Genomic DNA, 25,506 nt, shown 5'->3' with positions numbered 1-25,506 from the left:
CTAGATCAGGGTTCTTCAACTCTGGACCTCGATTCCAAATCCGGGTCGTGTTTTCAGTTCTCCCCGGTAGTTGTTTAATAATGACTGATTCTGATTGGTCAGAGGCTTCACACCTGACTGACAGGTAAAGGAAGGCTGGAAAACCAGCAGTGCTCGGACCTCGAGGACCGTGATTTGAATAACCCTGTGCTAGACGGTCCCCGCAAGGCGTTGCTTGATACTGGCCAGAGGGCTCGGTCTGAAGTCTGGGGAAACACACAGCAAATACATGTGCTGCCAGAAGGAAGAGGGTTTGGAAACTGGATATCAGATTTCCTTGGCTTCTCAGTAGACATCACTCCAAGGTTGCACAGAATTTCCGCAAACTCCGTACAGTTCATGTCACAGCTAACCCAGTGCTGGAGGACCGTGGCTAGTCACCTTTGCATCGATTTCCCTGTACACTGCAGGCCACGTCGCTGAGGGCAGTCGCGGGGAACTCAAGCTCTTACACTGGTTTTCCTTTCTAACACCTTGATCGTTGCCTGCTAATTATGCATTATATCTGACACAACAAGCACATTGTCACGCTTCCCTCTCATCCTTATCTCACTGCACCCTAAGTTAGCAGCCTGTTTTTTCAGCTCAGAATGAAAATCTTAATTGTTCCACTCACATGCAACAGCATACTGTCGTGTAAATATATAAATATATTTACGGGAGTGGAGTCTATATATTCTCTAGGAACTTGGAAGGCACATGGACACATGTCAGTATTGCCTAGTGCAGGGGTGGCCAATCTTATCTGCAAAGGGCCAGTGTGTATGCCGGTTTTCGCTGCAACTCCCTAATTAGATTACTAATTAGAGGACTGATTGGATGAAGAGTCCTCACACCTGGGTTTGAACAGCTGACCTACAGGTTATCCCAAAACCTGCATACACACCCGGCCCTTTGCGGATAAGATTGGCCACTCCTGGCCTACAGTAGTGCATTTTACCGAAAGCACAAGAAACCAGATATAATGCAACAGAGAAAGGAACTTGTTCTGGTTCAGTGATATCACTACAAATATTACCAACGCGTTAATAGGCCTATATGTTGTCGTTTATGAAGCTTCGTGCGCAGTTTCGCCATAGTGCAGTCTGTCCAAGAATTTATAATACCTTATAATATCGTTTATAACATTTACCTTATAATATCGTTATAACAATTTACCTTATAATATCGACAACATTTACCTTATAATATCGTTATAACAATCGTTGTTGTTAGTCATCTCAGTCATTTCATAAGGAACATTTTGAAGTGAAGGCAAATAATTATTTTAGCTCCCGACAGAGCTTAAATTTTTCGTGGATTATATATATATATATATATTTATTGACAAACGTGAACCAAATTCCAGTGTCAATTCGGTATTAATAGCCTAGCGCTAAAATACACTTGATAATACATACTAATGCAGGGAGGTGCCTGGAAATAGCCTACCAGGTATATTCACCACTTAAATGAGGAAACACACAGTTCGCATTTTGCTATTTAAAAACTTGGTTTTCGCTGACAGTAATTTCGCAGAACTTTAAAGTGGACCGAGGCAAAATCATCCCTCTGTTAGCAAGGCGACAGCCCATCAATATCACGCACACTGGCATGCAAATAATCTCAGCCACTGTATACCTGGGCGGCTTTAATCCACCTGCCGCTTTCATCCCTCCTTTGTTAATCATTATTTGCATGCGAAACCAGCAAACGCGTTTCCTGATGAGCTGAGCTGAACTTCGTTTCCATCAGCACTATGGTAACGTAACTAAAATTATCCATTCTAAAAATTATTATTCAAAATTATGTGCTTGGGATTAATTTGAGCCTGGAGAGCGTCGATTATAAGTATAAAATGCAATGTGTTATAATTTTAATGTGCTGCGTTTCTACAGGCGTTTCTGTTTCTGACTGCCAGTTACTGTAGTAGCCGCTTGTTAAAATAGGGTTGCTAAAACTACTAAAAGAACAACACTAATATGACTAGACTGATTATAGCTGTATTCTCTGTATTTTGTTTGCATATGTGTTTATTCGTGGGAAGTTCGTGTGAAAGCAGGGCTGTTAACGTAAAACTTCTACGTTATAATACCAAAGCTTTTTCATTGAGCTGTCGCTGCTGTTACGGTCATAATTACTTCGTTTTTCAATGTTTATAATCTTAGTTTTTTTCTCCCCACAATGAACAGTATTTTTACTCTCCCCGTAGCGTGCAAAATATGATCACTGTAAAAATAATTAATGTGAAAAAGCTTAATTTACGTGCTCAAAATAAGAATTTAGGAAAACCAAAATTCCCTCACTGATAGCGACACTTTCATTGGCAAATGCATCAACTTGTGATCTGTGACATAATTATAAAATTCACCTCAAGCCTTTCCCCTTATAAGCAACACATTATAAGGAAACTACTTAATTTGGCTTAATACCGAAAACAGAATAGTGATGTTTTTATGAATCTCCGTGGCCTGCTGGATCTTGCCCTCCATGATACATACAGATACTGTACACATACAAACTAAAAAAAAAGAGCTTAAAAAGAGTCACGATTCGAATATTTGTCGACATTAATTTTTAAATAGTTTTTTGAGGATAGAATGTAAATTGCTGTTGCGTACGCCTTGACTCCTCCTTGTGGTGTGTTGTGTACTGCACTCATCAATTTGACAGTTTTGTTTTTGGTTTATAGTTTCATACGGTAGACCAGGGGTCACCAACCTTTTTGAAACTGAGAGCTACTTCGCGGGTACTGAGCCATACGAAGGGCAACCAGTTTGAAACACCATCCTGAACTAATCTAAACTTCATGTATAATAAACATGTTTTAAATACTTTTTTTGGATATTGTCATTTTCAAATCGCGGGCACCATGTTGGCGACTCCTGCAGTAGACGGATCTTATGACCAGTAAAGTGTGAGAGAAATGGGAAGATAAATTTAACTTGTACAAATGGCACTTTTTAATTAGTACAGTATATTATCTTCAAATCCATAATGTTGTAGATTTTTCTTCTTTTAACCCTAAATGAGCTTTTATATTGTATTGATTTGTCTCCCGACAAAAGTACTGCTGCACTCATTTTTGCATTAGATAATGGAGGAAATGTTTATTATCACTGACGTGTATCTCCAAACAACAACGGTCAGGTTTGGTCAAAATCTTGATAATTGGTCTGGAGGAAGTTGTGACTGTTCAAACGTAACATTTGGAAAGAGCTGCTTTCACAATGAAATATTGACTGATATCTGAAGTAATAAAGATTTGCTACTATTAATTGCTGTTATGCATAATATAACGTAACACCTCATCACACTGCAACCATGCCACAAAAGGAAAATTTCTGAAACCTTGTGTATTTTCCCATTTGCTGGACCTGTAAAGAGTATCTTTTGAATCTTTTAGCAGCTGAATGCTCCTTTAAACCTTTTCACCTGGAGTTTTACCTCCTTTTTATTTGATACCCTTTCTGCCACTTTCCTCACAGCATGATATCTCTATACTTTGCACAGTCCAGGCTATAAACCCGAGGTGTATAAACAAAACCCAGACTGCCAGCATGTTTGCCGAATCCGTATTTGCGGTTAAAGCTGAAGTGAGCATGTTCATGCCAGCATCACCAGTACAGGCCCTGGAATCATTAACAGAGATACACAGCTGACAGTGTCTTTGCTGAGGGGACTTTGCTGTTAACTCTGTCTGTGTGCGACTTCAGTTTCTTTCTGACCCATTACACTCTGTGGTGACTCTCCCGTCACACCGTTCCACTTTTCCCCCAGTGACCTTGGGTATTATTACCAGCTTCCTCTTTCCCTGCAGCATTTCTATATGCAAGCTGGAGCACTTGGGGCAAAACAATCTTCATTCATTGATGCCCTTTTTATTTAACCCATATTGTTTACTAAGCAAAAATGACAGTGTAAGACCTTTAATGTAGCAGTAATGTTGATTTATATGACGTTATATTTGTGTCTCATTCCTCAGCGCACAATGGAACAAAGCCTATGTGGGACCTTAGGCAGCCTTCAGCACTAACTCACACTGAACTGGGCAATTTCACCCTGTTCTGTGTGGTTGGGTGGGGGGTCACTCATCAACGAAAATCAATTCCATCACGTAGCTGCTCTCAACAAACAGGGTTTTATTTACAATACAGGACACAAAAGGAGAACCAGAAAACAAAGGTACCACAGGGGGTCAACATAGATCAGGTATAACAGAACTAAAGCAGGGAGCAACATAGGAAACTACAATAAATAACACAGTGAAACTACCACAGCTACAAACACATAATAATAACCATAGAGCAAACACAGGGTAACGGCCACAAATACACACAGAAATACCATGAGACGAAACACAGGGGTATAAGCAAACTGAGCAACAAGGGCAGGAATTTAAATACACAGCCAACAAGGGTATGATGAGGGACAGGTCTGAGTCATTACTAATTGCACAAACACTAGAGATTAGGGCAACAAGGAGCAGGTGAGGGGAATTAACAGGAGCTAAGGAATTTAACAGTAAATATTATAGTAAATATTTAGTGTAAGACCTTTAATGAAGCTGCATGGTTATTTTATATAACCGTATACAGGTTCACATAAAAACGCTCTCATTGGCTGGCTTGTGAGTCTGTGTGTGATTCTGAAAGTGCTGCATTTTTTGCTTTTGCAGAGTTTCTTTGGGAAGTTGAAGAGCCTGTAAGTAGAAATAGTTGCACGTTTCTGTTGTATTCATACCAGTGCTGCCTGTACGTGTAACACGCAGGAAGGATTATGGGAATCATTTTTAAAGCATATTAAAACAGCAAAATGTCAAGGTGCTACACAGCAAAAGCAAATTCGTTGGAATCCACACCAATGTAGACTTGCTTAAGAAAATGAGTCTTAATGGAAATATAAAATTTGTGATAGAAATGATTTTGTTTAGTGATGATAGACAACCAATTTGCTTATAACTCACTCCTGTTGAGGAAATGTCCTAAATCGTGTTTTTTGTGTCATTTGCTGTGTGCTTTTCCTCTGTGGCCCCCCGGTTGAAACAGTGGACCCCCAGCTCCACCCAAAAGGATTGGTGAGTCTATTCAGCACTCCTAGAGACAGGCCTCCTTTTTCTGTGCAAACTGTTTCTTTCACCACTGACATTTTGAATATTATTGTATATTTGAAAGCACCAGATGGTAGCTTCTTCAGCAGAGCACGCACACACGCATATGTATGTATTCATATCTTTGTGGGGACCGTCCATTAATTTCTATGGGAACACCCTAATTCCAGCAATGACAACTTTAACCCCTACCTAGCCATAACCTTAAGCATAAGTACCCAAACAAAATACAAGACTTCGGTCATTTTTAGTTCTTGGATGGCAGTCAAGGATTTTCATAAAATTGAGTTTTCCCTTGGAGATAGAAAAAATGGTCCCCACAATGTCAAAATAACAGATTTTGAGCACACTGTGGGGACATGTGGAACCCACAATGAAATATTTACATAGCCCCCCCCAAACACACACACACACACACACACACACACACACACAGTATGAGCTCTGTAGACACAAGAGTTGTGTTTTAAACATTTCTACTCCTTGCACTTTCTTCTAGATGATATGGTTTGAATAACTGTCCCAGTTGTTCTTCCTGTAAGCCACCCAGCTGACAGTGTCATTGATCATGTGACACCAGCTAAATGCATTAGTACCAGCAAGTGTGACTGTTTGCCCTAGAAGCTGTGTCTCTCGCTTTATCTAAAATAGTGCCGCAGTAGATCCCTCTTGGTGTGCATTGGTGTGATCAGTCTCCCCTTTGAAACTGTCTTTCAGATAACAGCCCTGCTTATGACTGGCCGGAAAATGAGTTTGTAAGTTTCCAGAAATGTCTGAGTACTGTACTGGCTTTTCAAATGTACATGGAGAGATGGTCACAAATACATCAAAAAGTCTTGTTACAAATTAAAAGTACTTGTTCATCAAATGTATCAAAATAGAATACAAAATACTGGTGTTAGAAAAATTTATTTAATTAAAATACAAGAAATTTTCTAATTTGAAAATACAGAAATACATGTAGAATAGTAACGGTGCATGAGGAATACGTGTACCATTACAGCCCTAGTAATGTGTAATATTTACAAAATATGTCAAACTTTCCAATTTTAAATAGAATAATAATTTTGTGATTGATTTGTCTTACACAGCGTTATGGCCGGAGATGGAACCGCGATATGAGAGTTTGGACGTTGGTATCGCGGTTTCGGTCTCAGTTTCAGATTCGCTACACCCTTAATTTATACCCAGTGTTTCCCACAGAATTAGTGGCGATGGCTGACAGGGGTTTCGGTGCGTACGTGCACACATGCAAGGAGGTGCCTCAACACATTCTGAAATTAATTACCATAATGCGTGAATTTCCCACTTTGTCTTACAGTAGGGTGCTGAACATGCGCAAATTCAGAGAAGAAACTTTTTCTGATATATGCTTAAAAAACAAATAAACAAAAAAATAGAACCAGAGGCTGTGATGCATATAATATGCAATGTCAGGTTCACCAGTCGGTTCTCCCCTTTACACAGGCTCATTGGCTATAAAAACACCTACGTTTAGTGGATAGAAATTCATTTTATACTTAGGAACAAAAGTAACTAGCCTGATTTATCGCTAATGAAGGCTTCCATATATGAAAAATGCTGTTCTGCTGGATATGCCTGTTGAACTAGAATTTCACTATCAGGCTAGCAAATTAATTCAAAGTTTTGGAATCATTAACAGAGATACACAGCTGACAGTGTCTTTGCTGAGGGGACTTTGCTGTTAACTCTGTCTGTGTGCGACTTCAGTTTCTTTCTGACCCATTACACTCTGTGGTGACTCTCCCGTCACACCGTTCCACTTTTCCCCCAGTGACCTTGGGTATTATTACCAGCTTCCTCTTTCCCTGCAGCATTTCTATATGCAAGCTGGAGCACTTGGGGCAAAACAATCTTCATTCATTGATGCCCTTTGTATTTAACCCATATTGTTTACTAAGCAAAAATGACAGTGTAAGACCTTTAATGTAGCAGTAATGTTGATTTATATGACGTTATATTTGTGTCTCATTCCTGAGCGCACAATGGAACAAAGCCTATGTGGGACCTTAGGCAGCCTTCAGCACTAACTCCCACTGAACTGGGCAATTTCACCCTGTTCTGCGTGGTTGCGTGGGGGGTCACTCATCAACGAAAATCAATTCCATCATGTAGCGGCTCTCAACAAACAGGGTTTTATTTACAAAACAGGACACAAAAGGAGAACCAGAAAACAAAGGTACCACAAGGGGGTCAACATAGATCAGGTATAACAGAACTAAAGCAGGGAGCAACATAGGAAACTACAATAAATAACACAGTTAAACTACCACAGCTACAAACACAATAATAACCATAGAGCAAACACAGGGTAACGGCCACAAATACACACAGAAATACCATGAGACGAAACACAGGGGTATAAGCAAACTGAGCAACAAGGGCAGGAATTTAAATACACAACCAACAAGGGTATGATGAGGGACAGGTCTGAGTCATTACTAATTGCACAAACACTAGAGATTAGGGCAACAAGGAGCAGGTGAGGGGAATTAACAGGAGCTAAGGAATTTAACAGGAATACAAGTGAAACAAAACATTACTAAAAAACCAAATAGACAAAGGCAGAACTGACTAAAAGAGATACAGAACAAAGATCTATACTACAAGAAAATGACAAAATGGCCAAGGGGGAAAAACCCTGAACATATCCAGAGTTGAGACTGGTCTCCTGACAGCCTCAAACCCAGGACTGCTTGGTCCGCTGCTACACATTCAGCCCATTTAGCCATAGAGCAGCTCCCAGAGCAGTAGAACACAGTAGGAACTAAGGGGCCACAAGACTGAGGAAGGAACAGGATGGCCAGTGAAACAGGACAAGGCAGGGAGGGATCCTTAAAATATAATTAAACAAGGCTGGAATAATTTTAGTTCATTAACATAGAGGATTGTTGTAGAAATGACAAAGTCCAAGATGTGATGGTTAATGAATTGGCTGCAAATCACCTTCCCAGAAGGGGCACAGTACTGTACTACTGAACCCTGCATAATTTCAGGTTAAGTGCTTTGGGCTAGAGTGTTGGCTAAGATATTACATTATAATACTAATATCATCACCTGAAGCCATAATACAGGCACTTATGGTTTGTGTTAATACATTGAGCTGTAAAGAAAATTCTTCTGGTATGAAATGTTAACTTATTAGCATAAGAAATGCTTAGGATTTGGAATGTTGGCCATTAAGGAACGAGGCAGCTGGCCTGTGATTCTCAGTCAAATTCTACATTTCTGCATGTACGTACAGCTTGTGCAAAGCCGCTTACTATTTTTCTGATAACCACAATGAATCTGCATTACTGTACTCCTGTGATTATTCATGCATGTATTACTTACATTGGGCATTGTTTAAATGACACTTTTACTGTGTAATTTTGCTGTATAACAGTAATAAATGAGATGTGTATTTAGAGCTTGCTGGAATATAATGTTGATAAGATGGGAAGTACTGTTGACTGCCAATTGGATTGTCACTGCATGTGTGTTGTGTTTGCATGCATGTGTGCATGCGTGTGTTCTGTTGCATGCTGGTTAGGATGAGGATGAGGATGACTGCGATACCTATGAGGCCCCGCCGTGTGAGCGACCTGTCCTGACGGTGACCCGAAGGCCAGTGGAGGGCAATGTTTACATAGGTAATGGCAGGTCAGGGGTCACTCAGCTTGGACCACACATCGCTCAGGCCGCCCTTTTTCTTGGCTGTGACATCATAGCCCATTTCCAAGCACCATATACAGCTACATATACAGATATATCATATCAGAACGACCCAATTGTCACATCAGTTTTGTTGTTTTTTGTTTTTGTGCAAGATCTGGTTAATTGTAATATTTATAGCATTGATCTGTTTTCTGATTTAAGAGAGATCCCCCGCTGCTGTTCCTCCAAGACAGGCCTCACCCCCCCGTCCAGCTAAGATGATGCCCGTCGGCAAAGTCTCGGTAACGTCTCTGTCGATTGGTCAGCTTGCTCCTGTCTGGCCAATTAGAAGCTATCCTGTCTGAGAATTCACCCCTTTAAGTGGTCCCTGCCACAAGTTGCTGTATGTTGGATTTGTGATCATTTTGTGTCTATTGCAATTAAATTGAAAATGTGGAAAAGTACTGTATAAAGTGAGCTGGAAATCATTGTGTCTTAGTGTTTGTTTTTGTGGGAAGAGTACCTGCCTGTTTGTATGGCTTTCTGCTCATTGGCACTGTATATATCTGATTACTGTACTTGTATGCACAAAAACAAATGTTATATAACATGTTACATTTTTCATTATGGTGTGTTGACTTTTATACAGAAACCGGAGCCACACAGGGATTTCGATGAAATGCATGTCCAACTCAGTGCCAGAAAACGTAAGATTCTGCTCTTATCCAGCTTTGACTAAGCAACAGAACTAAACATAACAACTCTTTTGAACTTGTGTTTTCTCCAGGTAAAGTGTAGTGTTTTTGACAATGACATATTCAGGACTCAAGTAATTAAATTTAACTTTTACTCTAAGAAGATGCACGTGTTCCAAACACATTGCAGTTACATTTGAAATTGATTGTTATACGCATGGTGCATTTGTATGCATAATTCACAGTTTTATACATTTTCACAGCAAGAAAATTCTCACAGCTGTGACAATATACAGCAATTCATACTTCCCTCATTGCTTTGATTCAGAATTCAGAATTTCTACTCAGTTTTTCATTTGGCAGTCGCCCATGCCCTAACATTCACTGTGGTATTCATCTTATGAAAGGAGACATGCTATGAACATCTCTGTAGGAAGTGCAGGATCCAGCAGAGGCATAAGAAAAGGAGTACATTGAATAGAGAGACAGATAACATCCCAGTGGATCTCCAAGGATACCATCGAAGACAGAGGATACTGAAAAACATAGCATCTGTGTGAGGTGCCAGTGCTCCTCACTGAACTCTCATGCCAGCCCTATTGTGCTTCTGAAGCTGCAAAATTTGAAGCAATATAAAAAAACAGTAAAAATTTTGTGTTGCTTTTTTTCAATGTTAGGATTTACCTGCACTGGTGACTCTAAATAGGGGGGCACTCTTCTCCCTCCTGTGATGGCCAGCCGTTGATAGGCGATGATGAATCTCTCTCGTGTACCTTTGTGTAGTGTGTAACCCAGTCTTTCACTTACTCCACGTTCAGCACCACAAGTTAATCGCAAGGAGAAGCCTGGAACGAAGATCCCCCCAGCACGGGCTGCTCCAGTCCCTGTCCCAGTAACCCAGTGTGAGGAAGGTATGAATAGGCTGGCCAGATGTTCATCAAAAGTCTAGTTCTGAGAAACAATCCTGAGTCTCACTCGAGTGAATGTCCAAACAATGTATGTAGGTTATGTATGAAACAATGCACATTACACATCAGCTGAACTGTCATGCCCCGATCGTCCGCTCCTCTTGTGTGCCACGCCCCCTCGTTAACCGCATGTGGATTCCCTGTGTTTACCAGCTGTTCCTGATCATTGTCAATTAGTCCATTGTATTTAGTCCGCGTTTCCGTTTGTTTCCCCAGTCCGGTCATTGTATTGTCAGCCTGTATTGTTGCGTACTCTGTCTTTAATTAAACCCCGTGTTCCCGATCCCTGGATTCCTGCCCATTTGTCTGCGTTCCGAGCGCGTGCGCCATGACAGAATGACCGGACTCCGCAGAACGACGCCTCACCTCACGGAAGACGATCGGGGCATGACAGAACTAATCATTACTGAGCATAATACACAAGTAAAATCCCTGGTACCAACAGGTGGTCAGAATTATAGACCTGTGGGTTAGTTGCATATGAGTTCAAAACCCATTTGACATGGGCTTGAAATTCTCCTTGAATTAATACTAGGATGACTCACAGGAAACTGGTGTGTTATAATATAATAGGACATTAACATTTAATGCAAATGTTCTCAGTCCAGTCCTCAAGCTGCACAGCCAGTTCACAGTTTTACTGTACTTTTCCACATGTATAACAGAGCCAGATAATCATTAGCTGTATTTAATTCACTGACAAGTAAAATTTGATACCTGTGCCGTGTGTCTGAATCAAAACATGGACTGGATGAGAGGGCAGAGGACTTGGCTGAGAATTGCTGTTAGAGCTAAAGTTGGATTGCATAAAACAGCCTTGTGGGGATACTCCATCTCTTAAATGAAAACTTCTCTTTGCCTTTACGCAGGAATAAATGATGCAGTGACAAAGATAAATAGATTTATGCTTGATAAAATAGTTTGCACAATCATTAAATGATTAATCAATGTATTTAAGACAACAACAAAGAGGGATGACACTATTGGAAGGATAAATTTCACAGTATCCTCCATCCATCCATCTGCTTCTAATCATTCAGATCCAGGTCTCCAGTATAAGTAAAAATGCCGAGACCTCCCACTCCCCAGCCACCTCCTCCAGGGGGATACCCAGGCATTGCCAGATTAGTTGAGAGGTATAATCTCTCCATCATGTCCTGGGTCTGTCCCAGGGCCGCCTCCTGGTTGGTCATGCCCGAAGCACCTCCCCAGGGAGGTGTCCAGCAGGCATCCTAGCCAGAAGCCTAAACCACCTCAGCTGACTCCTTTCAGTATAGAGGAACAGCGACTCTGCTTTGAGCTCCTCCTGAATGTCTGAGCTCCTCACCCTGTCTCTAAGACTGACCTTATTGTAGAAGCTCATTTCTGCAGCTTGTGTGCTTGATGCTGCACTGATCTTCCTGGCGATCCTTCCCTCCATTCTTCCCTCACTTGTAAATCAGACCCCGAGAGAATTAACTTCCTTCACTTTAGGCAGTAACTCATCCCCAACCTGGAGGGGACAAGCCACCCTTTTCCAGTTGAGAACCCTGACCTCAGATTGGAGGTGCTGATCCACATTTCTGCCACTTCACACTCAGCTGCAAACCAACCCCAGTGCACACTGGAGGTCACTGCTTGATGAAGCCAGCAGGATCACATCATCTGCCAAAAGCAAAGACGCAATCTTGAGGTCACTGAACTGGACCCCCTCTGCCCCTTAACTGTGCCTAGAAATTCTGCCTATAACGGATATGAACATAATCAGTGACATGGGGTGGTGGAGAGAAATGAGAAATGCAGAAAAGTATGGTGGAGCATGCCTTAGCTTCTGGATGAGCTGAGTTTTGTAATTCCGATTAAGCTCTACTTGCAGCTACGAGTCTCTTCACAGCTGAAGGCTCACGAAGGGGTCATTTCATTGAAGCCTGGGACCAGGGAAATCTGTCAGGAGGACAAAGAGCCAGAGCTCTTTACTGCTTCAGATGCCCAGCAGCCCAAACAGCAAATGACCTTGCATCTTTTCACTTATGATTTTTTTAAGGACTCAAGAAATGGCCAAAAATCTTGTCTGGAAACTGACGTCCAGAGTTGTCATATTTCATAACGTATAGTTTTTTGATCTGTGATTTCCAACTCAACTCACATCGCACCCGACCCCTATGGCCCTTCCTACAGGTGGTGAGTCCATTGGAGGGGGTACTCACGTGCCTTGTTTAGGCTGTGCCCGACCAGTCCCCATGGGTGCAGGCCTGGCCACCAGTCGCTTGCCATCGAGCCCCACCCCCAGGCCTAGCTCCAGGGGGGGGGGCCCTGGTGACCCACGTCTGGGCAAGGGAAATTGTGGATCCAATATTTTTCTCATCATTAGGGGCCTTGTGAGCCACACTTCATCTGGTTCCTCACCCAGGACCTGTTTGCCTTAGGTGACCCTACCAGGGGCAAGATAAAGTGTCGGCTCCAGGAGAGTTGGTCAGTGGCCAAAAGCGGGGACCTTGGCGGTCCGATCCTCGGCTGCAGACCCTCTTCCACTCTGGAGTTGCTTGTGGGGAGAGGCGCCGAGCAGGAGTGGGCATACTTATTGTCCCCTGGCTGGGCGCCTGTATATTGGGGTTTACCATGGTGGACGAGAGGGTTGCCTCCCTTCACCTTCGGGTGGGGAGACGGGTCCTGACTGTTCATTGCACTTGTGCACCAAACAGCAGTTCAGAATACCCACTCTTTCTGGAGTCCATGGAAGGAGTGTTAGAGAGCACTCCTCCTGGGGACTCTCTTGTTCTGCTGGGCGACTTCAATGCTTACATGGGCAATGAGACCTGGAGTGGCGTGATTGGGAGGAACGCCTCCCCCGATCTGAACCCGAGCGGTGTTTTGTTATTGGACTTCTGTGCTCGTCACGGATTGTCCATAATGAACACCGTGTTCAGGCATATGGGTGTCCATATGTACACTTAGCACCAGGACACCCTAGGCCGCAGTTCGATGATCGACTTTATAGTCATGTCGTTGGACTTGCGGCCGCATGTCTTGGACACTCGGGTGAAGAGAGGGGCGGAGCTGTCAACTGATCACTACCTGGTGGTAGGTTGGCTCCGCTGGTGGGGGAGGAAGCCGGCCAGGCCTGGCAGGGCCGAGAGTATAGTGAGGGTCTGCTGGGAACGTCTGGCGGAATCCCCTGTCAGGAGGAGTTTCAACTCTTACCTCCGGCAGAACTTCTTCCATGTCCCGGGGGAGGCGGGGGACATTGAGTCCGAATGGGCCATGTTCCACGCCTCCATTGTGGAGGCGGCTGACCGGAGCTGTGGCCGTAAGGTGATCGGTGCCTGTCGCAGTGGCAATCCCCGAACCCATTGGTGGAAACCGGTGGTGAGGGATGCCGTCAAGCTGAAGGAGTCCTATCTGGCCTTTTTTGCCTGTGGGACTCCAGAGGCAGCTGATAGCTACCGGCAGGCCAAGCGGAATGCAGCTTCGGCAGTCACTGAGGCAAAAACTCGGGTGTGGGAGGAGTTTGGCAAGGCCATGGAAAACGACTTCCGGACGGCTTCGAGGAGATTCTGGTCCACCATCCGGCAGCTCAGGGCGGGAAAGCGGTGCAACATCAAACACTGTTTATGGTGGGGATGGGGTGCTGCTGACCTCAACTCGGGACGTTTTGGGTCGGTCAGGGGAGTACTTCGAAGACCTCCTCAATCCCACCGACACGCCTTCTAACGTGGAAGCAGAGTATGGGGATGTGGGGGTGGACTCCCCTATCTCTGGGGTGGAGGTCGCTGAAGTGGTTAAAAAGCTCCTCAGTGGCCGGGCCCCGGTGGTGGATGAGATCGGTCCGGAGTTCCTTAAGGCTCTGGTTGCTGTGGGGCTGTCCTGGTTGACACGCATCTGCAGCATCGCGTGGACATCGGGGGCAGACCGGGGTGGTGGTCCTCCTCTTTAAGATGGGGGACCGGAGGGTGTTCTCCAACTATAGGGGGATCACACTCCTCAGCCTCCCTGGTAAGGTCTATTCAGGGGTTCTGGAGAGGAGTGTCCGCCGGATTGTCGAACCTTGGATTCAGGAGGAGCAGTGTGGTTTTCGCCCTGGCCGTGGAACAGTGGACCAGCTCTATACTCTCTGCAGCGTTTTGGAGGGTTCATGGGAGTTTGCCCAACCAGTCTACATGTGTTTTGTGGACTCGGAGAAGGCATTCAACCGTGTCCCTCCGGGAGTCCTGTGGGGGGTGCTCCGGAAGTATGGGGTGCCGGGCTTCCTTTTAAGGGCTGTTCGGTCCCTGTATGACCGGTGCCAGAGCCTGGTCCGCATGGGCGGAAATAAGTCGGACTCATTTTCGGTGAGGGTTGGACTCTGTCAGGGCTGCCCTTTGTCACCAATTCTGTTCGTAGTTTTTATAGACGGGATTTCTAGGCGCAGCCAGGGTGTTGAGGGTGTCCGGTTTGGTGACCTCAGGATTAGGTCTCTGCTTTTTGCAGATGATGTGGTTCTGTTGGCTTCATCGGACCGTAACCTTCGGCTCTCACTGGGACAGTTCGCAGCCGAGTGTGAAGCAGCTGGGATGAGAATCAGCACCTCCAAATCCGAGACCATGGTGTCAGCCAGAAAAGGGTAGAATGCCCTCTCTGGGTCGGGGATGAGGTCCTCCCCTAAGTGGAGGAGTTTAAGTATCTCGGGGTCTTGTTCACGAGTGAGGGAACGATGGAACGGGAGATCGACAGGCGGATCGGTGTGGCATCAGCAGTGATGCGGGTGCTGCATCGGTCTGTCATGGTGAAGAAAGAGCTGAGCTAAAAGGCAAAGCTCTCGATTTACCAGTCGATCTACGTTCCTACCCTCACCGATGGTCACGAGCTTTGGGTAGTGACCGAAAGAACGAGATCGCGAGTGCAAGTGGCCGAAATGAGTTTCCTCCGCAGGGTGGCTGGGCTCTCTCTTAGGGTGAGGAGCTTGGTCATTTGGGAGGGACTCAGAGTAGAGAGGAGCCAGATGAGGTGGCTCGGGCATCTGATTATGATGCCTCCTGGATGCCTCCCTGGTGAGGTGTTCCAGGCATGTCCCACTGTGAGGAGGCCCCGGGGAAGACCCAGGACACGCTGGAGGGACTATGTCTCTCGGCTGGCCTGGGAACGCCTCGGGATTCCCCCGGAGGAGTTGGATGAAGTGGCCAGGGAGAGGGAAGTCTGGGTTTCCCTGCTGAGACTGCTGCCCCCACGACCCGACCTCGGAACCAGTGGAAGATGATGGATGGATGGATGGATGATTTTTAACCCCGGGCTGCATGCAACTTGATCACAGCAATCAAAATCAGTCTAAGTGCTGTCCTGTGAACATTATTAAATTTGGTTGAATTAAAATGCTAATGGTTTGAAGCAGTGTTTGCACACTCTGGTCCACCAGGTTCCCGGATGATACTGTAACTATAAATTTATTAAGTGCTAAGACAAATATGAGAGTACTTATCTGGCCTCCTTTGTTTTTCAGATGTGTACCTGGACCCAAATGAAGGACAGGTGAGAATTACTGTTCAGCCTGGCAATGATCAAAACTAGAAAAGGCATTCAAGCTATTTTGTGGTCATAGGATAATAATGGCCCCCATTCTGCTTCTCTGTTTGCAGGAGGATAGTGACGACCTTTATGTAGAGCCTCATGGAGGTCAGCATTAAATGTTTGCCGTCTTACTTCCTGGATCATTGACCACGGTCCGTTTAACTTCATGTAGAGGATAATCTGACAGGGTTTTTGAATGGATTAAAAAATGAACAAGGAAGTATGTCCTTACAGGTCAGCAGTCTCGCACAAGTTGTAACAAATGGATGATAATAGTGCTTATGTTCAGCATCACCAGCCTTCTTCAGGATGCTGTCACCAGTGCAGTGTTGGCTTCTCAGATGGCTCATGGGTATAAAGGTAGTTTTTGTTTATCTGCAGCTTGTCCCTCAAGTTCCCCCAATACTCGGGCCCCTATGTGGATGCCCACCTCTCCCAAAACCGCACCCTATGAAGCTCAAGCTCCCATGTAAGAAACATCTGACAGGATCAAACCTATTAAAGGGGCCCTATTATGCTTTTCTGGTTTTCCCCTTTCCCCTTTGCGTTATGTGCATGTAAACTGTCCACAAAGTGTTAAGGCCCAAAGTACGCACCAAAGGGAGTAACTCTCACTATAGAAACCACTTTTCTCTAATCTGCCTGAAATACCTTGTTGGAATTCCAGCCCTCCCCGGGTCACCCAGGGTGCCTTTCTGTGTGGAGTTTGCATGTTCTCCCTGTACATGCGTGGGTTTCCTCCGGTTGCTCCGGTTTCCTCCCACAGTCCAAAGACATGCTGATTAGGTTAACTGGCTACTCTAAATTGCCCATAGGTGTGCATGCGAGTGTGTGTGGCTGTTTGTCTGTGGTGGCCCTGTAGTGGACTGGCAACCTGCCCAGGGTGTACCCTGCCTCTCACCTGATGATGCTGGGATTGGCTTCAGCTTCCCTGTGACCCAGATGGATAAAGCGGTATAGATAATGGATGGATAGATGGATGAATTCCAGCCCTTACTTCTGTGACATGGTGAGGTCACCTCGTAACACAGTCCTTATTGGCCACCTACAAGCAGGGATCTCTCTGCAGACTGCAAGACAGGGGTGGAATGTGTAACTAACCAATCAGGCACGTTGGGCTCATCAGGGGTGGGGCTTAAAGTTCTAACAGAGTGTTTCAGACAAATACAGTTCAGCGTTATAGACATAGTCAATAGAGATGTACAGTATGAGATATTTATGTGGTTTTGGAACAATGAAGCATGTGAATCTATTTTAGTAGACCCCAAAAATAAAATTATGAATAGTGAAAATGAGCGTAGTAGGGCCCCTTTAAAATTATGTTGGTTTAAGTGGATCATTTCGAGATTTTCAAGGCTAAATCAAAGTGTCTATCTGCAGACAGATATTATTCTCCATTTGAGTCTTGTGTTTGAATGCTCACATTTCTCCACTGTCTGTCATTCAGAATGAAGCCGCCAGTGCCCACCACCAAGGCTGTAAGTACTTCCTGAGGAACACTCAGACACTAAAGAGTGGCATACCAGCATTTGTCTCACATTTATTCAAATGAATTTAATGCTGTCAGCTGGGGTTTCTGAATCAGGAATCCCTCTCAAGGCAAACCTTACTATGCATAAAACTAATTAAAAGGAAATGAGGAGTATTGTGTATCTTTTAAATGTGATATTTTATACTGAGTGAATTGACTTTATATTGAGTGCAGGCTGAGTCATTAGTCTTCCGAAGGATAGCACGTCGTCTGTGCTTCAGCCCTGCATAAGAGCTCTTCATTGTCCTGCTGTGGTAACATCCCACAGCTCTGTAGCCCATGCAGCTGGTGCAGTAAGCTTTGGGCTCTGATTGCCCACAGAGCTGAGGCACACACATCTCTTCATACATTTGCTGAAAAGTTGCCCTTCTGAAGATTAATGTTTGAGTTTATGATTACTTGTTTGTAAGCATGCTATTATTTCCCTTTGAATGCCTGTTCATAATTTGTTTTCTCATTTTTACCAGAATGCAGCCATGCCAAGTAACGGTAAGAATCCTAAAAAAATACGATGCAAATGAAAGGCCACCTGTCCCTCTTCTAACTGCTTATCCTGGTCGGGGGTACGCGAGGCCTGTCCCAGGCAGAGTGGGGCACGAGGGTGGGACGCAAATCCTGGGTGGGATGAGAAAAGGCCATGCCTTTTTTATGTGTTTCTCTGACCTATTTGAAGTCCCCGAACAGTGGATTTAGTAGTAGGTATGCAGTTTAACACACTTTATCTTTGGGGGGTATCTAGCCCCTAGCATAAAGGTTGCAAGTATCAGTCTAAGTGTATAGGGCATTTCAGAATATCAGATCTGGTACATCTGTATTCTACGATGTGGGAAGCACCTTGGTCAGTCATCAGATGCTATAGGCTTATAGAGACATAGATTGGTCTAGCTGCAAGTAGATGGACTGTGGGATGCAAACTTCATACACACAGAGCCAGGGATGGGGCTGAAACCCCTGAACCTTAGGGGGGAGGTCATGCTGCTACCCCCTGAGCAAGCACGCCACCATTAGGTCTGGTGCAGCATCAGAAGAAGCCAACCACAATAATAATAATAATAATAAATTCATTATTTTTGTGGCATATTTATGAAATGTGTATTTAAGATTAAAGTTGAGAATGAGAATGAGGGTAAATATTTTTACCTTATTCATAAGACAGGTTTTAATACATCCTAAATTATATGTGAAAAGTGTCATTTGTTGTGATATTTATTCTGTCCGAATTCTGCAAAGCACAAGGAGTGTTACATATATATATTAACATGAAATTAACAGCAAATTAACATGCTGTTTGTTAGTGTTTAGCTGCAGAGCCATTCATGCTGATGCTGCCTCCAGTCTGACACACATGCCTATCAGCAGACTCCTGATATCTCTCTCTGACATGTTCTTCCAAGCTGTAATGACAGCCTTTTTCAGCTGTTGCCAGCTTTTCAGGTTTCATCTTCATTTTCTATCTGCTACAGTGAAGCACATGTTCAGTTGAAACCTTCCCTTTATGTTGAGCTCATTCACTAGCTGTGCAGGGTGCCCTGGTTCCTTGTGCGTTACAAACTTCTACTCAAAGAGCTTGGAGGCTTTTCTTGGATATGGGATGACAAGATTTTTTTTGTACACTTTGTAATCCAAATCATCATCACTTGCATCATCAATGAAGAGCAGTGATACAGGCCAGTGACAGCCATGACATTGCCTTCTCTATGCTTCAGAGATGAGGGGTTAGTGTCATGTACAGTAGCAACGGGAGAGAATGACGACCCAGATGCAGCTTGCGGGCGAACAGACCCCGCGCAGGTGCGTTTATTGTGGGGAGTGTTTAGCTGGATAGCACACATGAAAAGAGAACAATGACTGAACAGGGAGCACAGGACTGAAGGACGCCAATGTACTAACAGAGGAGTAAAGAAAAGGCAGCTGTGGCTGGTTAACGAGAGCACAGGAACAAGAGGTAAGACTAACAAGCTTGAGGCACCACTGGTTAGACACCACGCCCAGGGAAACGCAGGGAGCCGACAAGCAGGGCAGGGCTGCACGTGCCAGTTAGGGTTAGGGTTAGGGTCATCTTCAGTCTGTCCTTTTCTCTATGTTTCCTTTTCTGTCACTCTGATAAGGTTTACAGTATCTTCATCTCATCAGTCCATGGAACTCTGCTCTAAGAATCCTCTGGTACATCTTCATATTTCTTTGTGAATTCCAGTCCAGCTTTCGTGTTCCTGGAGATGATCAGCTTACATCCTACAATATAGCTGCTGTGTTTCTCCTTTTTAAGTGTTCTGTGGATGATGGATTGTAATTCTCTCACTCCTTCGGTTGTTATGTTAGAAGATACTGCAGTCTTCCTTGAGTAACCTTTGCATATTTCTCTGGTAGTTCATTTATTTTTCAAAATATTCCATAAGGTTGATTTTGCCTTCTTTTGGCATTGTTCTGCAATGGTTCTTACTAACATTTGCCATAACTCATAATTCATCGGTTTTTCTCTTATGTCTTTTATCTCAAAACCAGACTCCAAAGGCAAACTCCAGTGGCTACAACCCTTCTGTGTGTGCTCAATGACTAAGAACTAGGAAATATCATGCCAATAAAACTTCCTCCTTCTGCCTGTCAATTGCTGAAATGATTTTTTAAAAAACCTTTCGTGACTCTCTCTAGTGATGTTGAATGTAATCATCTCTCCTCCTTTCTCTGTTGTATCCCATCCAGTTTCAGCTCCGCCTCCTGCCCATGAAGTCAGGCCCCCCCAACCAAAGCGCCCCCCTCGCATCCCAGGCCTGAAACCCCCCATCCCATCCCCCAAGAAGGAAGCAAAGTCCAGGTGATGGTAGCACCATTTTGCTTACAGCACTCAGTGAATTGTTATCATTATATACCTATGCATTTCTTCTTATTGAGTTAAATTCATATTATTTATTGTTTAAACTTTATTTGGGGAGGGGGGTGGATTCTGGCATTAGCCAAGATTTTGGAAGTGTTCCATGGCACCCGATCTTCAGGAGCCCCTCATTGGTGCGGGGGTGTGCTTCTTAAGATGTACTTCGGTGGTAACTCATTTCACATGGACAGTAACTGCAAATATCTTTGTTCTTTTCGATGGTCTTGTTGAGTTTTGAAGCTGAACCTGCCATTCAAAATACATTTTTCTTTGTTCATTATTTTTCCCGAACTGCCATCCGACACGCATAAATGACATCAAAAAAATTAGTCACGTTATAATTAATTCCCGTTGATGCGCTATTATCGCGTTAACTTTGACAGCCCTAATATATATATATATATGTATATCACACACACACACACCCGCGACCCAGAAGGGTAAGTGGTTTGGAAAATGGATGAATATATATGTCATTATCAATGGGCATTGAGTGTAAAAGAACAATCACAGCAAGTGTTCCCTGGCACTCTGTTTTAAAGAGCCCCACATTTTGGTGTAGGGATATGATTTTCACCTGTTTTGCAAGAGGTCCTGGGTTCCAATCCCCAGCAGAATTTTGCTCTACCTTAAATCAGCAGTAGGGGGTTTAATGTTTCAAAAATTCCAAACAAATTCTTCCAATATTCCTGGCAGATGAAATATGTGAACATAAAACTCTTTTTGAATCCAGCATGTCATACAGCCCCCCACCTCAGCCAGCCATGGAGTTCCACACAGCAGGTAAAGGTGAGTGTCCTTTGGGGGTGTGGTCTAAAGCAGCTTCTGCGCTGTCAGCTCTTTGTCCACAGTGTGTTTGTGAGGATACTTCAGAGCTGTGTATACAGCTAACTCTCTGCACTGTAGCTGAAGGCTGTTATGTTTTAATCCACATCATTTTTATTTTTTTTTTAAGTGCTTGTTGGCTCTGTTGGACTGAAAACATGACATATAACATGATATATACATATCTGAGAGTACTGACCTTTATTCCTACTTAGCTCTTTATTAATTACTTAGATTGAGCAAGTTCATTCATTAAGTTGAACTAAACATCTTTGGTTGTGGGCTTTTTATCACTGATTCTTGTTACAACACACTTGCACTGACATAGCAAACAGACGAGGGACACGTAAGCGTGAAATAAAACTGGCATAATGAAACATTTTAATTCTGACTGAAATCTAAACAAATCCTGATACGTTTGTTTTATCCTTGTACTTTTGTTTTGTACTTTAAGTATAAAACAAAGTTATTTATATTATATTATAAGTTATTTATATTATTTATATTTTGTTTTGTTTTATTGACTAAAGCAATAATGAATTTGTTATTAACTAATTAATAATTCATTAAAAATCTATTCATTATTTGTATGAAAAACACATTAATATCCCAGGGAGCAGACATTAAAAATTGTAGTCTTTCCCTCTACTGTAAGCTGCTTCAGATAAAGTGTCAGATAAATTACTTTAAATGTAATTTAATTAATGGAATTAATTCAGTTAATAAAACAAACAATTGCGTTAATTGATTGTTTTTTATCAAATAACATTAAAATTAATTAACTGGCAGTAGGGAACCTATATACCTATATTTCTGGAATGAACTATTTTAATCTTTGCACCATTACAATATGTTCCATAACCATAAGTTTGGCTTAACATTTAAAAAATAAGTTTAATGCATCAGTTAAAAGTTTCGGTTTCACCTGATCTAAATGTAAAAATTAACCGCAGTAAGTCTATGAGTGTAATATGTTTAAAGTCAAAGATAGGGTGTATATCTCATGAAGTAACACTCAGCTATTGGAGCATTGTGATGCTGTGTCATTGTTTTAATCTGGTCTAGGCAGCCCAACTGCTGTGAAAGCACCCCCCATATCAGGGATAGAGGTAAACACCTTTGAAAACCTTTGCTTTGGGAATGTCACTATCAAGAAAGACTCTTTCAGCTCTTTGTCCTGTTTTAATTTATATTAAATGATTGAAATTTGATTTATTTTCCCAAAATGTGATGTGTTCCATGTCAAAACAATCACAGTGATGTTATAAAGTGAAGACAGAATGTTAGAGCAAATACATGCATCATCATTGTTTTATAGATGGATATAATGATTATTTCTGATTTCTGGAGTGCAGTGGGATTTTGGGTGATGCGGTTGCTGTGGTGACGGTGTCTGTGACATGGTTCTGATGGCTGGGTGTCCCACAGGCGTCACGTCTGCTGGACATGGAGTGGTTTGCTGGGAGCTGTGACCGCAAGGAGGCTGAGGCAGTGCTGCACATGGTGAACAAGGTGGAGCTGCAGGGAAACACACACACACACACACACACATATATAAGCACATATACACACATACAAACTAGTTATATAGGGTATATAGAAACACTAAAATGCACACATACACAGCATCATATATAGAAACACTGACATGCACACATATGCCTAGTCATTTACAGAAACACTGAAATGCACATATACTGTACATATAGTCATATAAAGAAACACTGAAATGCAGACATACACAGTCATATATTGAAACACTGAAATGCAGACATACATTAAATACAAACCATTGAATTCACACTCCTCAGTTACTTGCTGCAGTTCTGAGTAAAGTTGTCCTTCTGTTATTTGGACCTAATGAAATGTTCACTATAGCAAAGAGTGACTCCCTCCATGGAACAAGATGACATAGATGAGTTTTAGCAGAATATTTCACTTAACCCAGTTCGCATTGCCACAGGTGGATTGTACCGAAACATTTTATTACCCCTTTACTATGTGCAATGTGGTTTTGCAGCATTTCGATGTCAAATACATTCAGGGATATTTGCAGGGTAGTAGAACAACAACAACAAATTGACTTGTTTAAAACATATTTATTATTTCACCAGGGCCCTGACTATGATAAGTGGTTGGAAGATGGGTGGATTGATGGATGGATGGATTTATATGAATTCTTAGTTATTATATATTTTTATGCATACTACCATGTTGCAGAAAACATAAGCTTTCAGTAGACATATTTAAATGCAGTCTCTTATTCGATAGAATATTTTTTAGTTGCAGGATAGCTTCTTTGGTGTTTATAAACCTCAGGATGACTGAGCTTCATGTCCTTCTCCTTGTTACACTCCCTACTGGTGGCGTTATGATGGTGCAGGATGGAGCCTTCCTGATACGCCACAGCTCAGCGCAAAGCACGCGGCAGCCATACACACTGGTGGTGCTGTACCGCGAGAAAGTCTACAACATCCCTGTACGCTTCTTGGAGGAGACGCAGAGCTATGCCCTAGGCAAAGACGGCAAGAAATCTGAGGAGGTGAGGGAGGAACCAGAAAGAGGGAGATACAGGCATTAGCCAAAGAAAAAAGGCGAGAGAATGACACGGAGCATGAGAGAGCTAAAGAGATGAGGGCAGCATACTACCTTCCTACAAATAGCATGGATAGAAAATGCATGTCTAATTATAACAGTTACATGACGCTTGTAACCTTAAATAGATCATTGAGGGACAGAGCTTATGGGCTTGTTTGATTTTACTTGTTATATGGCATCAGGCCCAGGGCTAGTCTCAGATCACTAGAAGGGTTAGGTGACGACATTAATTGATGACATAGGCAGGGGTGAGGGGAATCTAGCCTTGCTGTGGAGAATTATGGACAAGGGAGATGTCTGTAATATTGATTCTACCATTTTCTTTTAATTTCCTTTGTGTTTCAGTTTTATGGAAGCCTTATGGATATCATCTCTCACCACAAGAATAACCCCATCGTCCTGATCGACAGCAAAAGTCAGGCGACACACACCACATATCTCAGCCACGCCATCCGCCCGTGACACAAATGGCTCCTGATGCTGTTTCATTAATGACAACTGTATCATGCATTGAACATCGATTCTCTTATAATTTAAATAGACACTGAAACCTGCAGTGCTGGATGTCTATGTTCAGTCTGTATACCTTAGCACAATTCCCTTTCACAGCATAGATAACCATTTACGCACTGACAGAGTACAGCCTTTAATACACCCTCAGATGGCCACACACAGTTCCAGCAGCTATACATTTATACCTAACTTTTGTGTCTAGTGTACTTTTATACTTAGGAGGAAAAAAAAGAAAAAAAAACTTAAATAAAATGTGATCACAGCCCAATTTTTCCTCACATTTACATAATTGTTTAGACAGGGCATGTAATAACTGACTTATTAATAAGTATAGATTTTATTATAGTTATTATTATTTATAAATTAACTTTTTTGGACTTTATCATTTTGTGAAATACTTTTTATTTCCTTCTGGAAGTGCCATGGGCCCCTATGGTCTTCATGCTCTCTCACCACTTTTGTACCTGCAGGTCCCCTTTTGTGAAACATCAGCATTATTGGTGCAGAGCTGCAGTCTGTTCCAACAGCCCTGCATTTGTTTATTCTGAGTTGCTGTTGTAATCACAGTATGGGGTCCCTAGCACTGTTCTGTTTTCATTTGGAAGTACCTGATTAAATGACAGTTTCATCTAGATCATAACTTTTGACACTGATAGTGGCAGATAAACATAACCTTTCTAAATACACAAAGTTTTGGTTAGATGTGATTATTTAACTGTTATCTACGATTTGATTATGAATTATAAATTTATGAATTTATTAATATAGCTGAGAACTTCAAGGCTCACCATTCCATCAGTATGGAAAGCTATCCTATTTTATGGGTGGAATGAATTACAAGAGTGTTTTACACTGGCAAGTGTCTATGTGGAATTCTCTGTGCAGTAGACGAATATTCATTTGTAATTAGTGGTTAACCACTGTTTGTGCTGGTGCAGCTGCATGGTCATCACTCTTTTCATTACTTTTGGATTATAATCTTTTAAACCTAAAATATATAAAAAATGAAGCACTCTTCTTTGTTGTCTGTATATTTTCATAGTTGGTGGGAAAAAAGTCAAAGCTGTCTGAGCAGACACACTTCACATAAACATGGTCATAAGTCTTATTTGAGATTCCACATGAGCAATAAACCAAATAAAGCAGGAAAACTTAAGGTAACTAAAGCTAATCTTCTACTGATTCGCTATTATAGCATTTAG

General features: G+C 42.7%; 1 protein-coding gene across 1 annotated transcript; it reads left to right on the top strand.

Annotated features, from left to right (window-relative positions):
- The first annotated feature begins 1,554 nt into the window (after positions 1-1,554).
- On the top strand, positions 1,555-25,321 carry LOC111854354 (uncharacterized). The gene is made up of 19 exons (XM_072709125.1): positions 1,555-1,780; positions 4,697-4,722; positions 5,067-5,095; positions 5,846-5,883; positions 8,688-8,781; positions 9,008-9,087; positions 9,435-9,492; positions 10,299-10,391; positions 15,901-15,929; positions 16,037-16,073; positions 16,350-16,437; positions 17,416-17,446; positions 17,967-17,988; positions 20,200-20,311; positions 21,102-21,157; positions 22,259-22,302; positions 22,622-22,705; positions 23,577-23,735; positions 24,137-25,321. Exons 1-19 carry the CDS (start codon positions 1,778-1,780, stop codon positions 24,251-24,253), a joined length of 1,200 nt encoding a protein of 399 aa, XP_072565226.1. The 5' UTR covers positions 1,555-1,777; the 3' UTR covers positions 24,254-25,321.
- The last annotated feature ends 185 nt before the right edge of the window (positions 25,322-25,506 follow it).

The sequence above is a fragment of the Paramormyrops kingsleyae genome, chromosome 2 (assembly GCF_048594095.1).
Source record: "Paramormyrops kingsleyae isolate MSU_618 chromosome 2, PKINGS_0.4, whole genome shotgun sequence".
Classification (NCBI taxonomy): domain Eukaryota; kingdom Metazoa; phylum Chordata; class Actinopteri; order Osteoglossiformes; family Mormyridae; genus Paramormyrops; species Paramormyrops kingsleyae.
This window is presented reverse-complemented; position numbering and strand designations above follow the sequence as displayed.

Coding starts and splice junctions, on each gene's coding strand:
- LOC111854354 (XM_072709125.1), top strand. Junction 10,392..15,900: donor AGTAACCCAGTGTGAGGAAG/GTATGAATAGGC, acceptor TTTGTTTTTCAG/ATGTGTACCTGGACCCAAAT. Junction 17,989..20,199: donor TGCAGCCATGCCAAGTAACG/GTAAGAATCCTA, acceptor TATCCCATCCAG/TTTCAGCTCCGCCTCCTGCC.